This window comes from Cebus imitator, unplaced genomic scaffold, assembly GCF_001604975.1.
Source record: "Cebus imitator isolate Cc_AM_T3 unplaced genomic scaffold, Cebus_imitator-1.0 Scaffold159, whole genome shotgun sequence".
Taxonomy (NCBI): Eukaryota; Metazoa; Chordata; class Mammalia; order Primates; family Cebidae; genus Cebus; species Cebus imitator.
Genome location: NW_016107474.1, coordinates 2721366 through 2733002, shown reverse-complemented (window position 1 = coordinate 2733002; position 11637 = coordinate 2721366). Strand labels below are relative to the sequence as shown.

The following is an 11637-nucleotide window of genomic DNA, read 5'->3' as shown; positions in this document are numbered from 1 at the left end:
ACCCCGGCCCAGCCTCCGCACCCCGGCCCTGCCTCCGCACCCCGGCCCTGCCCGCCTCCCGCCAGCGGCCTACGCAGACGCACCTTCGTCCAGGTTGCCAATCACAGCCTGCTTCTTCAGGAAGTCATTGCACAGCTTCTTGTTCAGGCCGAAGGCCAGCATGTTGTGCGTGAATGTGCTGCAGGAGAAACCCCCAGAGCATCACCCACTGGCCTCCCAGGAAAAGGGCCGGGGAGCTGTGCCCTTGTCTCTGGGACCCTCACCACACCCTGCCTGGAATTGTCGGCAAAAATTGAAAAGCACTGCTGCCTAATTAGGCACCAGCGACTCAGTGCAGCACTGCCGCCACCAGGGGGCGTGTAGGAGGCGGATTAATTATGAGCTGGCTTGGAGGCCAAGTGTGATGCACCGAACACCTCACAGCAGGCTCCCAGCGCACCCCAGGGTGTGACATCGGGAGGGACAGCTCACAGGGCGGGCCCTCCCCCTGGCTCCCCTTCCCCTTTCCCACTTCCAGCCCTTACCCCAGCTGCCCAAAGGTGATGTTCTCGTTGAACCGGAGGCTGTCGTCACGCTCCTCCTGGGTCATGTGGCACCACTTCTCCCTGCAAGCACAGGAGGTGACAGGAACAGGGCTCAGATGGTGCTGTCCTTGCCCCGGCTCCTCACCCTGCTCTGACCCGAGGGTGCTGGCAGCACCATGCATGGCCCCCCAGGGGTAAAAGGGGGGTGTCCTCCACTGGACAGCCATGTGCTGGGCCTTTCCACAAGGCCTGCCAGGATCCTGACACCGCGCTTGGGGACTCCAACATTCACCTTACTCTTCACAAGATAAAGAGGTGTGGAAACTAAAGTGTTCTTTACGGCCCTGAAGGCGCACCACATGTCTACCCAGGCATTCTGCAGGCAGTGAGGCGGGCCCCAGGGCTTCATGATGATTGGAGAGTGGGGTCTGGGCCCATCCCAGGGGGAGAAGCCTCCAGAAAGGGAGGGGACCTGCAGGCCTTGGTGGCCCAGGGTATGTTCTCAGACTCAGGCCTGTGTCTCCTGGGGCCAGCTCTGGTTGGCAGCTTTGACAGAGGCTGAGAGTGCGGAGGGCCACACTGTCCCCTGTCTGCAGAGTGCTGTGCCCTGCTCTGCTGCAGTTTCTCCATGATGGCTTTCTCGAGGCCCTCAACTCCCTCTCTAGTCCACTCCCTAAATGACAGAGCAGACCCCCACTCTTCCTGCCGGCCTGACTGTGGCCCTGAGAATGCTGAGGACCATGGCAAAGGGAGCATCCAGACGTGAGAACAGAGTGCTGAAAACCCAACGACACGGCATCGGCAGAGGTCTCCATGAGCTGCAGGAGCCAGCAGGGGACCCTGACGCGTTCTCCGCACAGGGCCTGGGGTGGGAGGGTGTTCTGAGCGTTCACCAGCCACAGGCTCAGAGGGGAGCGCTACTAATCCTTCACCTGTCCGGGCAGAACAAGGGGGCTCCCCACCTCTTCCTCACCCCTCACTGCCACAGAGCCTTTCTGTGTTGCCAGCTCCTTCCCTGCCCCTTGGCCAGGGGGGACCCTCCCTCCAGGGCCTGAGGCCTCCCTGACCCTTACACAGCTCCCAGGACACCACGTCCATCTGAGAAGCTACCTGCAGGAGCAGCTGCAAACGTGGAGACATTAATTTGAGCCCATTTCCCCCTAAGAAGAAAACTGGATGGATGAGTGACTAAAATGAGGCTGAGAGGAAGATCAAAGAAAGGGAAGAAGGATGTATGACGGGTGAGAGGCTGGGGTCATGGAGAAGCCAGAGGAAGAGAAACAAAACAAAGGAACATGGACTCCTGGCTCCTCTCCCCCCGTCCGGCCCACGAGAGGTCACGGGCGCTGCTGCAGCTTAGCAGGGGTCACCGGACATCAGGGCATGATGGGGGTGACTGGGAAAGGCCACTCCCGGCCTCCTGATGCCGATGGCAGGATGCCCTTGAAGACAGCAGAATATACTTTCAGGTACTCCGCGGAGTCTATCCCATTTCCTTCCTACCGTATTTCCCCCGAAGAGCCACCCTGAGGACTGTGCAGACACATAAACCCCTCACCACTCTCAGGCCTGCTGTGCATTTGGGCAGGTCGGGCCCTGCGCAACCCCAGACCAGACGGGAACGGCGCCCTTGGAGTTGTGGAGCACAGCAGCCCTGACCCCTCCTCTTCCTGAGCCAGGTGAGGAGATGATTCTTGCCATGGTGAGGACAAAAACTGGGACATTTAACCTGATGTCTGAAGAAAGTGACTAATGCCTGTCATCCCAGCACTTTGGGAGGTCAAGGTGGGCAGATCACCTGAGGTCAGGAATTCAAGAGCAGCCTGGCCAACATGGCAAAACCCTGTCTCTACTAAAAATACAAGAATTAGGCCAGGTGCAGTGGCTCACACCTGCAATCCCAGTACTTTGGGAGGCCGAGGCAGATGGATCACCTGAGGTCGGCAGTTCGAGACCAGCCTGACCAACATAGTGAAACCCCGTCTCTACTAAAAATACAAAATTAGCCGGGTGTGGTGGCACATGCCTGTAGTCCCAGGTACTCGGGAGGCTGAGGCAGGAGAATCGCTTGAACCCAGGAGGCAGAGGTTTCGGCGAGCCGAGATCGCGCCATTGCACTCCAGCCTGGGCAACAAGAGCAAAACTCTATGTCAAAGGAAAAAAAAAATTAGCCAGTGGTGGTGGCAGGTGCCTGTAATCCCAGGACTCAGGAGGCTGCGGCAGGAGAATTACTTGAACCTGGGAGGTGGAGGCTGTGGTCAGCTGTGATGGCACCACTGCACTCCAGCCTGGGCAACAGACTGAGACTCCATCTCAAGTTCGATTTCCAGTACTGGTCAAGCTCTTGACACTGCACAGCGAGCTCAACATATGTCTACGCTGCCATGGTGGGAATCTGGACAGGACTGACTGCCTGCTGAAGGGGAAAGTTTCTGAAATGGAGAAATGTCTGCCTCTGTGGACAGAAGATGATAACGGCACCTTGCTGTCAGCAGAGGTTACCGAAAAAGAGATGTCACGTTGGAGGCCTGAGGTTGCTGGGAACCTGGAGGCAACCTCGCCCCCTGCACCCTGCCACCTGCTTCAATCTCAAAGCAATACTCTGCCTTCTTCTGAGGAAGGCCCAGGGGCCCTCAGAGACGAGGAGCTGGTGCAAAGCTATGTGTGGTCAAAGCTGATCTGCCCTGGTGAGAAGGCCCAGGAGGCCACGGTCCCCTCAGCTGTGCTCAGGACAGGCCACACCTCCCCCACAGCACTGGCCAGCTCTCAGAGGATGCTGGGATGCTCCCAGCCCTCCTTGGGCCAGGGCTTTGGGGCTGACTGGCTCGGGAACCACAGTCACCCAGAGAGTCTGTGAAAACCCAGAGGCTTTGTTCATGAAAGGAGGTGTTTGTTAGGCTTAAGCGCTCCCTTGAAAGCTATACTAAGTCTGCACAAGAAACTCGACAGTAAACACTACAGACGTGTCACTGACTAGAGGAGGCAGCTTCACGAATCCTCCACTGAAAGAGACATCGTATCTGGGACTTGGTTTGAAGAGGCAGATCGGCAGCTCTAAAAACACATCACAAAGGATTCTAGCCGACTGAAAGGTGAACAGGGAGAGTCAGACCGCTCTGTGGGCTGGCAGGAGACAGCCCGTTCTAGGATTTCCTCGGGGACGCCCTCGCACCCACATCCCCAAGTGGCTGGAAAACTGGGAGCGCTGTCTTTCTTCCGTGCCTCCCTCAACCTAGCGGTCCCAACACACCCGACAGAGGGTGGTGTCAAAAACAGGCTCTGCACCCCACCCGCAGCTTCCCAGGTGAACCGGGACCCACTTCTCCAGCCTGCACAGTGAGGCCGAGGGCAAGGCTGCCAGGTCTGCTCAGAAGGGGCCAGGGTGGCTGGTGGAGACCACAGCTGGCTCATAACCGGAGCCGGCTTTCCCCAACGTCACCGCCTCCGCCCCTCTGAGCTCACGCTGTCGCCAGGGTGTCTCCAGGTGTCACATTTGTTTTCTGACTATTTTGGAGTGCTGTGGCCTCAGGAGGCTCCCACCTGCCCAGTTGTGGGATGTGTCGCCAGCCTGCCCTAGCGCCGGCCTCACCTCCCCAGGGCCGCCCTCCCCGCTGGCCGCCAGGCTGCACCTGCGTCTGGACTGTGCCCGCTGCAGCAGCTCAGCACGGTGCACGGCCCCCACGCTGCAGTGGCCTTCGCAGGAGCCCGCACTGTAAAATGGAACAAAGTCACGTGGACACACACACCTCTTCTCCTCCTCCTCTCCAGCATCCCCTCTGGAGCGGCAGCAGAAACAGGTAAACAAAGGAACATGTCAAAGTCATGCAAGATATGTGGATGGTCAAAAGAGAACAAGCAGAGAAGGAGGGTTATTACAGGCAGAGACGGAGCGGGACAGAGAGAGACAGGATATTCGAAATAAATTCACTTCCTGGAAGTCTGAGAACTAAAGAGGCAATGCCCACCCGCCTAGAGGCATCTAAGCATTCCCCTCGTTCTGGTGTCCTGGCAGAGCGTGGTCTCTCTCGAGGGTCCTCAGGCAGTCTCAGTGTCTTTCCCTCTCCACGAGCCCCTCTGCCTCCCCAGGAAATGCGGCCATGGCAGAATGCTCTGGGGCCCCCGCCCCCAGTGAGGTTTAAGCTGCCCCCAGAGGGAGGAATTTCTCGTGAGACACTCCAAGTGCTGGTAGACTAGAAACTTCACCCAAACAGCAGCCATCTGCCCACCCTCCCAACAAGGGTTGAGAGTAGGGGGTCTCCCTGGGGTTACAGAGGGAGGGATGTGCTTTATTAACAAGGACACCAGGGCCCTGAGAGGTTCAGAGACTTTAGTCCCATGACGGGAAGGGGCTCCCGCAGGGGCTGCCATCCCTCGCTGTCACATCACTGCACGCGGCGGATGGCACCTTTCCTTGCTATGGCCAGAGACAGAACGCAGCATCGCCCCCAGGGAGTGGGTGCCAGCCCTCCCCCGCCACCGCCAAGTGTGAGGTGGCCTCAACGAAGCCGGGAAGGTCTTGTCAGGCTGCAGACCACGAGGTGAGCATTCCCCAGGTGCTAGCTCTCAAGGGCACAGTCTCGGGGGCTGGCCAGCCCTTCCTCCCAGGACTCTGCTCTAAGGGTTGGTCTCCAGGATGCTGATTTTGTACAGCAAACAGCAGGAAAGGTCTAACTCAGTGGGAGGTTGCATTTTTAGGAGGGTCAGGCCAAGTCATGCCAGAGCCCCAGGACAGAAAGCGCTCATGCAAGCTGAGCACCCCCCATGAAGCTGTGAGCCTTCAGGCGGCTTGCAGGGCACCAGAGCCACAGGGGTGAAGGAAAAACAGACAGGTCCACTCAGCTGCTCTTCTGCTCTTCTCTTCCGAAACCGGGAAATAAAGCCACTCCCTGGTCCTTTTTCCTGAGGCCAAATGGGGCCACACTTTGCTCCTACCTGGTGGTGGGAGATCGCTTTGTCCTCTCACAATGGACAGCGTCAAAAAAGGCTGCGTTCCAGAACCTCAGCGTGTGCCTGCAAGACAGAGCCCCGAGTCAGCCCTCTCCAAGGGGGGGTGGAAGGACCCGGGCTGTGGGCCCTGAGGGATAAGCAAGGGCTGTGTCTCAACCTGTCTGAGCTTCTGAAGTCTCAGAGGTAGGGCTGAGAAGGAAACACCGAGCATGTGACCTGGTCTAAATAAAGCCGTTTCCCTGGGGCTCCTGGCTGTGGCTGTGCAGCTCTCTCGGGAGAGATGGCACAATGGGAGGGAAAGCCATTGTAACCCGGGCTGCAGGAGGGAGCCAGCGGCCAGAGCCAGAGCCACCATCTGTGGGACACAGAAGTGGGACGTTTTCTTCTGCCTTTCCTGTTGGGACTCCCAAGAGGAAGCAGACGGCTGGGAAGATGTGCTTTTCTACAGTGGGGCCTAGTAACATAAATGGGAACCCGGCAGGGACACGCCATGTGCCAAGCAAACTAATGTTCAGAGGGACACTTGAGCACACGAGGAAAAACATTCTTTTTTTTTTTTTTGAGTCCGAGTTTTGCTCTTGTTGTCCAGGCTGGAGTGCAGTGGCGCAAATCTTGGCTCACTGCAATCACCGTTTCGTCTGTTCAACCGATTCTTCTGCCTCAGCCTCCTGAGTAGCTAGGATTACAGGCACCTGCCACCACGCCTGGCTAATTTTGTATTTTAGTAGAGACGGAGTTTTGCCATGTTGGCCAGGCTGGTCTTGAACTCCTGATCTCAAGTGATCTGCCTGCCTTGGCCTTCCAAAGTGCTGGGATTACAGGCAGGAGCCACAGCACCCAGCAGAAAAATTCTTAAAGCACATCAGGGGTTGGCAAACTATGGCGTGTAAGCTGAAGTGGGCCGGCGGCCTGTTCCTGTAAATAAAGTTTTGTTGGAACAAGCTACGCTCATTCATTTATGCAACATCTGGTGGTGTTCAAGCTGCAACAGCACAGTGGCATAGCTGCAGCAGAGACCATCCGGCTCACGAATTCTAACATCATTATTATCTGGCCTTTCACAAGAAAGTTTGCCAAGTGACAATGAAAAGACAGCAACGAAGTCAAGGACAGAGGAGCTGAGCTTAAACTCCAGGTGGCGGGCCACAGCCGGCCAGCTTCTCCCCTCTCTGCTTCCACAGGAAGCAGGTCCAGCCTCCTCCACAGCCTTCCTGACAGCTCCAGCCCTGCCCTCTGCCGTCTGGGTTCCTGCAGCACTCCCTGCCCAAGGTCCTCACGTAGCCCTTGCTAGGTTACAAGCAAAATGCAGCACAGCCGACTGTGATCCTCAGGGCAGCGAGGGGGTGTCTGACACTGATTCTAGGTGCCAGCAAAGCTTCCTAAAATACAGTGAGGAGAGGCTTCAGAGAGACTAAAGCAGTGACGATCATCTGCAGGGCTGGGCCATATGCCAGGGTGGGCAAGATTTCCCCTGCAACACTGGTCTCACACTTCAGCAACCCTTCATTCGTTTTTATGTATGTAATAGCTTAATTAGGATATAATTCATATGCCATGAAATTCACCCTCTAGGCTGGGCGTGGGGGCTCATGCCTGTAATCCCAGCACTTTGGGAAGCCGAGGCAGGTGGATCACGAGGTTGAGACTGAGACCAGTCTGGTCAACATGGTGAAATCTCGTCTCTACTAAAAAATACAAAAAATTAGCCGGGCGTGATGGCGCACGCCTATAGTCCTAGCTACTCGGGAGGCTGAGGCAGGAGAATCGCTTGAACCTGGGAGGCGGAGACTGCAGTGAGCCGAGATCACTCCACTGTACTCCAGCCTGGTGAGAGGGGGAGACTCTGTCTCCAGAAAAAAAAAAAAAAAAAAAAAAAAAAAAAAAAAAAAAAAATTTAAAAAAAAAAAAAAAAAAAAAAAAAAAAAAAAAAATTCACCCTCTAAATTATACAATTGAGTGATTTTTAGTGTATTCACAGAGTCGTGCGGCCGGCACCATTTCTGTAACATTCTCTTATCCCATAAAGAAAGCCCATCCCCATGAGCAGCCACTTCCGGCCCCCACTTCCTGCCCTCTGCCCCAGCAGTCAGTCATCTGCTCCGTCTCTAGGAATGCGGCTGCTGTGGACACTTCACAGGAATGGTGCAATGCGTGGGCTTCCGTGTCTGGCTTCTTCCACTGAGCTTCACGACGCTTCCCAGGTCTATCCACGCTGCAGCGTGGAGCAGCACACCATTCCTTTTCAGGGCTGGGTAATATTCCATGCAATGCATGGGCCACATTGTGTTTACCCATTCATCAGCGGACAGCCATGAAGACTGTTTCTACTTTGGGGTCATAATAAACAACACTGCTGCAGACATCTGTGGACACGGTTTTTGTGAGGACACACATTTTTGTTTCTCCTGGGCAACTCCTAGGGGTTGAGCTGCCGGGTCACAGAGGAACTCTGTGTTTCACCTTTAAAGGAAGTGCCAGGCCGTCTTCCACAGTGGCCACTCCATTTACATTCCCACCAGCCGTACAGGAGACCTCCAGTTCCTCCACATCCTTACCAACACCCCTGAGTGTTCATCTTTTTATCCTGCCACTCTGGGGGTGTGAGAATTCTGCCATTCTGGTGGGGACGAAGGCGGGTAGAAGTGATCCCGGGGAGTGACTGCTGGCCCCGGCAATAAGGGTGGCGGGAAGCGGCAGGCTCGGCCTTACCAGATGGGCTGCTGCTTCAGGTGCGTGTACAAGTAGATCTTCTCCCCCTTCTTTTCGTCCTCGGGGCTGTACACGGTCCCTGCGGGAGGAGACAGGCTGAAAGTGGCTCTGGCTGCGCACCTGCTGTCGGCAGTCCCCAGGCGACAGCTCCCAGCAGCCAGTTTCTACGGAGGACACAGAGACATGGGTGGAAATTCTAACACGGCTTTTCTGCCGGCCACAGCCCGTAATGATGCTATTTCCACCCAGCAATGAGGACTTCTTCTGAGAGAGCGCCCGGAGGCCGTGCGCCTGCTTGTATGCTGGCCAAGGGGTGTGGGCCAGGCATCTCCTGCTGCCTGGGCAGACTCACCAGCCCTGGGTGGCTTCTCCTGGGGTTTGTTCTCGTCTTCCCTGAGGGAGAGAAGGCACCACGATGACAAAGCAACTCCCACCACACTTTCTCAAATCAAAGACGCTCTTCTGGACCCCTCAGGCGGGACTGGGTGCATTTAACATGAATTGCTCTCAAAAGCTTTTTATGAAATCCAGGCTCTACTGGTCAACTGCCAGCGTTTCAACATTGAGGAAATGTGGCATTGAGGTTTCCTTATGTCATTTTCTTTGAATCCAAAGCTGAATGGGGCAGAGGAGGAGGCCAAGGCCAAGGCACCTGGCTGCGGCCTGGCCGTGGGTTTTAACAGGGGACCCCGGGGGCTCCCTCTGGCTGCCGCAGCCCTCCTCCCTGTGGAAGTTGTAGCTTCTATGTGCCTAATTCTGATGTGCCCGTCCCCAAAGGGGTGACTGGAGTGCCTGCCAGAGCCCTGTTCTCCTGGGGACAGTGTTTTTCTCCTGCGACTCAAGACCGTGTTCCACAAGCACACACTCTTGGTCCAGCCAGGGGATGGAGGCAACAGACAGGACAGAGGGGACAGAGGGGAGGGGCTACAGTTCCCTCTGCCATCTGACAATCCCTTCGGTTCCTCATCAGTTTCAGGGAGTGTGGCCCCCAGGAACATCCCTGCATGTGGGTGGGAGGCTTGGCTTTACAGAGCACAGAACGCGGTGGGGGCGGTGGCTGCTGGGCAGCGCTGTGCTCCTGGCAGTCTCTGGACCTCTCCCGCACCCTCCCTGCCGCCCCTGCCTGAGCGTCGCGCCACCCTCTCCCCGAGTCCCAGGCAGGTGAGAGGGACCCCAAGGCCACACGTACTCATTCTTCCTGACCAGGGGCCCCTTCAGCTTGGTCTCCAGTCCCCCGAAGAAGCCCTTGACGTTCTCGGTCCTGGCGGAGGTGTTCTTCAGCAGGCGCTCGGCGATGTCCTTCTTCTCGGCCAGCCAGCTGTTTGCGGACTTCAGGTAGGAGTCGATGCTGCCCATGGGCTTCTCCCGGGACTCTGGGGGCTGCAGCTGTGGTTTTCCTTGGACGAGAGAGGGAACAGTACGTGACCAGTGAGGCCAGGGTCTGTGCCTGCTAACTGTAGAGGCCCAGACGGAGGCCTGCATGGGTCCTGGGTAGTAGGGACACAAGAGCCTCCGTCCTCAGCCCAGGACAGGGGTGGGGCAAGCTTAGCCGGCCCAGGATGAGGAAGTGGGGGCCCTGCTCCCCATGAGCGCCCCCAGTATCTGCTGCACACAGAGAAGCCACCGGGAGCAGGGAGGGGGCAAGATGCAGGCAGAAGCCAGGCCCAGGTGGCAGGGTCCACAGGAAGGCAAGGGAAGAGGCCCGACCACGCCAGAGCCAGAGAGGCAGGAGCCAGCTGGGCACCAGCCTCTGGAGTGGGAGTATGGAGACAGCAGGAGGGGCCCTGGAGGAGGAGCCTGGGCAGCACCCAAACTCCCTTAGCCAGAGGATGGACATGAGGCCCTGACAGCCCCACAGGATGAGACATCCCCACAGCTCCCAGGGCCCACTACAGGTCAAAGGCCCTCTGCAGACCCCAGCAGGGCGTCCTCACAAGCTCAAGCCGCTGTGCGTAGCCCTGTCTCAGGAAGCAGCATCTACTCGTTATGTGTCTATCTGTTCTTTGAAAAGGAAGAGCCACAGGTTGCACCGGGGGCTCCAGCCCCACCCGAAGCAGCCGACAAGGGGCCTGGCAGGAAGGGCCTGCCTGCTGGGACACGGCCATACAGTCAAACCAACCGAACTGAGGGGTGCAGAGAGGACGGCTGTGTGAGGGGAGAGGTCACATACACCCCAAGAGTGAGCACGCGGGTCCCAAGAGAGGATAGCAAGGGGGGCTGGGACCCAGCGCCTCCCTGCCCAGCTTCAGTCAGGTGGAGGCTTTCAACGACCTTCCACTTAGGGTGGCCTGAATAAGTCCTGTTGCTGCAGCCCAGAGAGAGTCACGCAGGAAGCCCCTGAGCTCCAATGCACCAGAAAGTTCCAACGCAATGAGACGGAAGAGATGCCACAGCCTCAGCATCAACAACAGTCCGTACTCCTCATGAGCCATCTCCAGCCCATCCCAGGAACTCTCTGAGCTTCAGAACCTAGACGGCTCCTCCCCACCGCCCTCCAACAAACAAGTGTGCCCTGTTTTGCTGAAACGTAAAACTGGGCTCTTCGCATCCAGCAGTCCCTGTCTCCGCCACATGATGTCCTGCCCCACGTTTCTTTCCTCATCTCCTCACAGCTCAGGAGTTTCCTGCGTACCCCGGGCTGTCAGCCTCCCACCTCCCACGATTCGGACGTGCTTTCTCCTCCTCTTTTAGGAGTCTCACTCCTCCCTAACATCAGCTTCCTCTGTTCTCTGGAGGCCCTGTAGCCTTTGCTCTTAATCGTGAAGAAAGCTTCCTCTGACAGCACAATGGCAGCTGATGAGCCTCAGGGTGACCCCGCGTCAGCCCACCGTGTCTTACCGATGTGGTAGTAGGTGAAGCACATGGTCATGAGGTTCTTGGCAGGCCCAAAGTCATCCATCTGATGGCACCTGAAACGAGAGGCAGGGCCCACGGCTGAAGCCCCCTCCACCTGCTTCTCCCTGCAAGTCGGCCGGACGCCGCGAGACACTTAACGCATGCGTACCAATTATACCTTCTCCACTGGAGAAGCAACAGAACTATCCCCGGTTCCATCGGGAGAGCTGCCCACAGCACACGGCCCAGGGCTGACTGTGAACAGGGAGGAGTCTGCGGTTCGCCTGCCCGGCTACTTTCACTGGAAGGGTGAAAGCCAAGGCCCGGGAAGCTCAGCTCAACACCCAGGAGCAGAGCCAGGAGGAGAAGCTGGGGCTCGAGTCTCAGTGCAAACCTGTGGCCCAGGCCACCCAGCACTCCAGTCCTCGCTGTCTCGGGAGGTAGCAGTAAGTTGGATGACCTTCACCACATCCCTGGCTCAGGATCCTGCCCATAGCAACCAGGGGAGGGTGAGGCAGCGGGTAGAGCCTCTCACTCAGCAGGTCTCGGTCTTGGGTGGGCCCGTTCCTTTGGATTTCAGGCTTCTTTACTTTATCTCTGTTTTTTTTTTTTTTTTTTTTTT

General features: G+C 57.2%; 1 protein-coding gene across 3 annotated transcripts in view; it reads right to left on the bottom strand.

Moving 5' to 3' along the window:
* KIAA0513 (KIAA0513 ortholog) overlaps nucleotides 1–11637 on the bottom strand; it is a 60457-nt gene that overhangs the window by 3172 nt on the left and 45648 nt on the right. For 2 of the 3 annotated variants that reach the window (XM_017543644.2, XM_017543643.2), the window contains exons 5-12: nucleotides 11019–11089; nucleotides 9370–9577; nucleotides 8533–8573; nucleotides 8181–8259; nucleotides 5457–5534; nucleotides 4271–4300; nucleotides 525–605; nucleotides 84–178 (exon numbers count right to left, since the gene is read on the bottom strand). In XM_017543644.2, coding sequence (XP_017399133.1) covers nucleotides 84–178; nucleotides 525–605; nucleotides 4271–4300; nucleotides 5457–5534; nucleotides 8181–8259; nucleotides 8533–8573; nucleotides 9370–9577; nucleotides 11019–11089 — 683 coding nt within the window. The remainder of the gene's footprint in view (nucleotides 1–83; nucleotides 179–524; nucleotides 606–4270; nucleotides 4301–5456; nucleotides 5535–8180; nucleotides 8260–8532; nucleotides 8574–9369; nucleotides 9578–11018; nucleotides 11090–11637) is intronic. The other variant, XM_017543645.2, reaches the window with a different exon arrangement.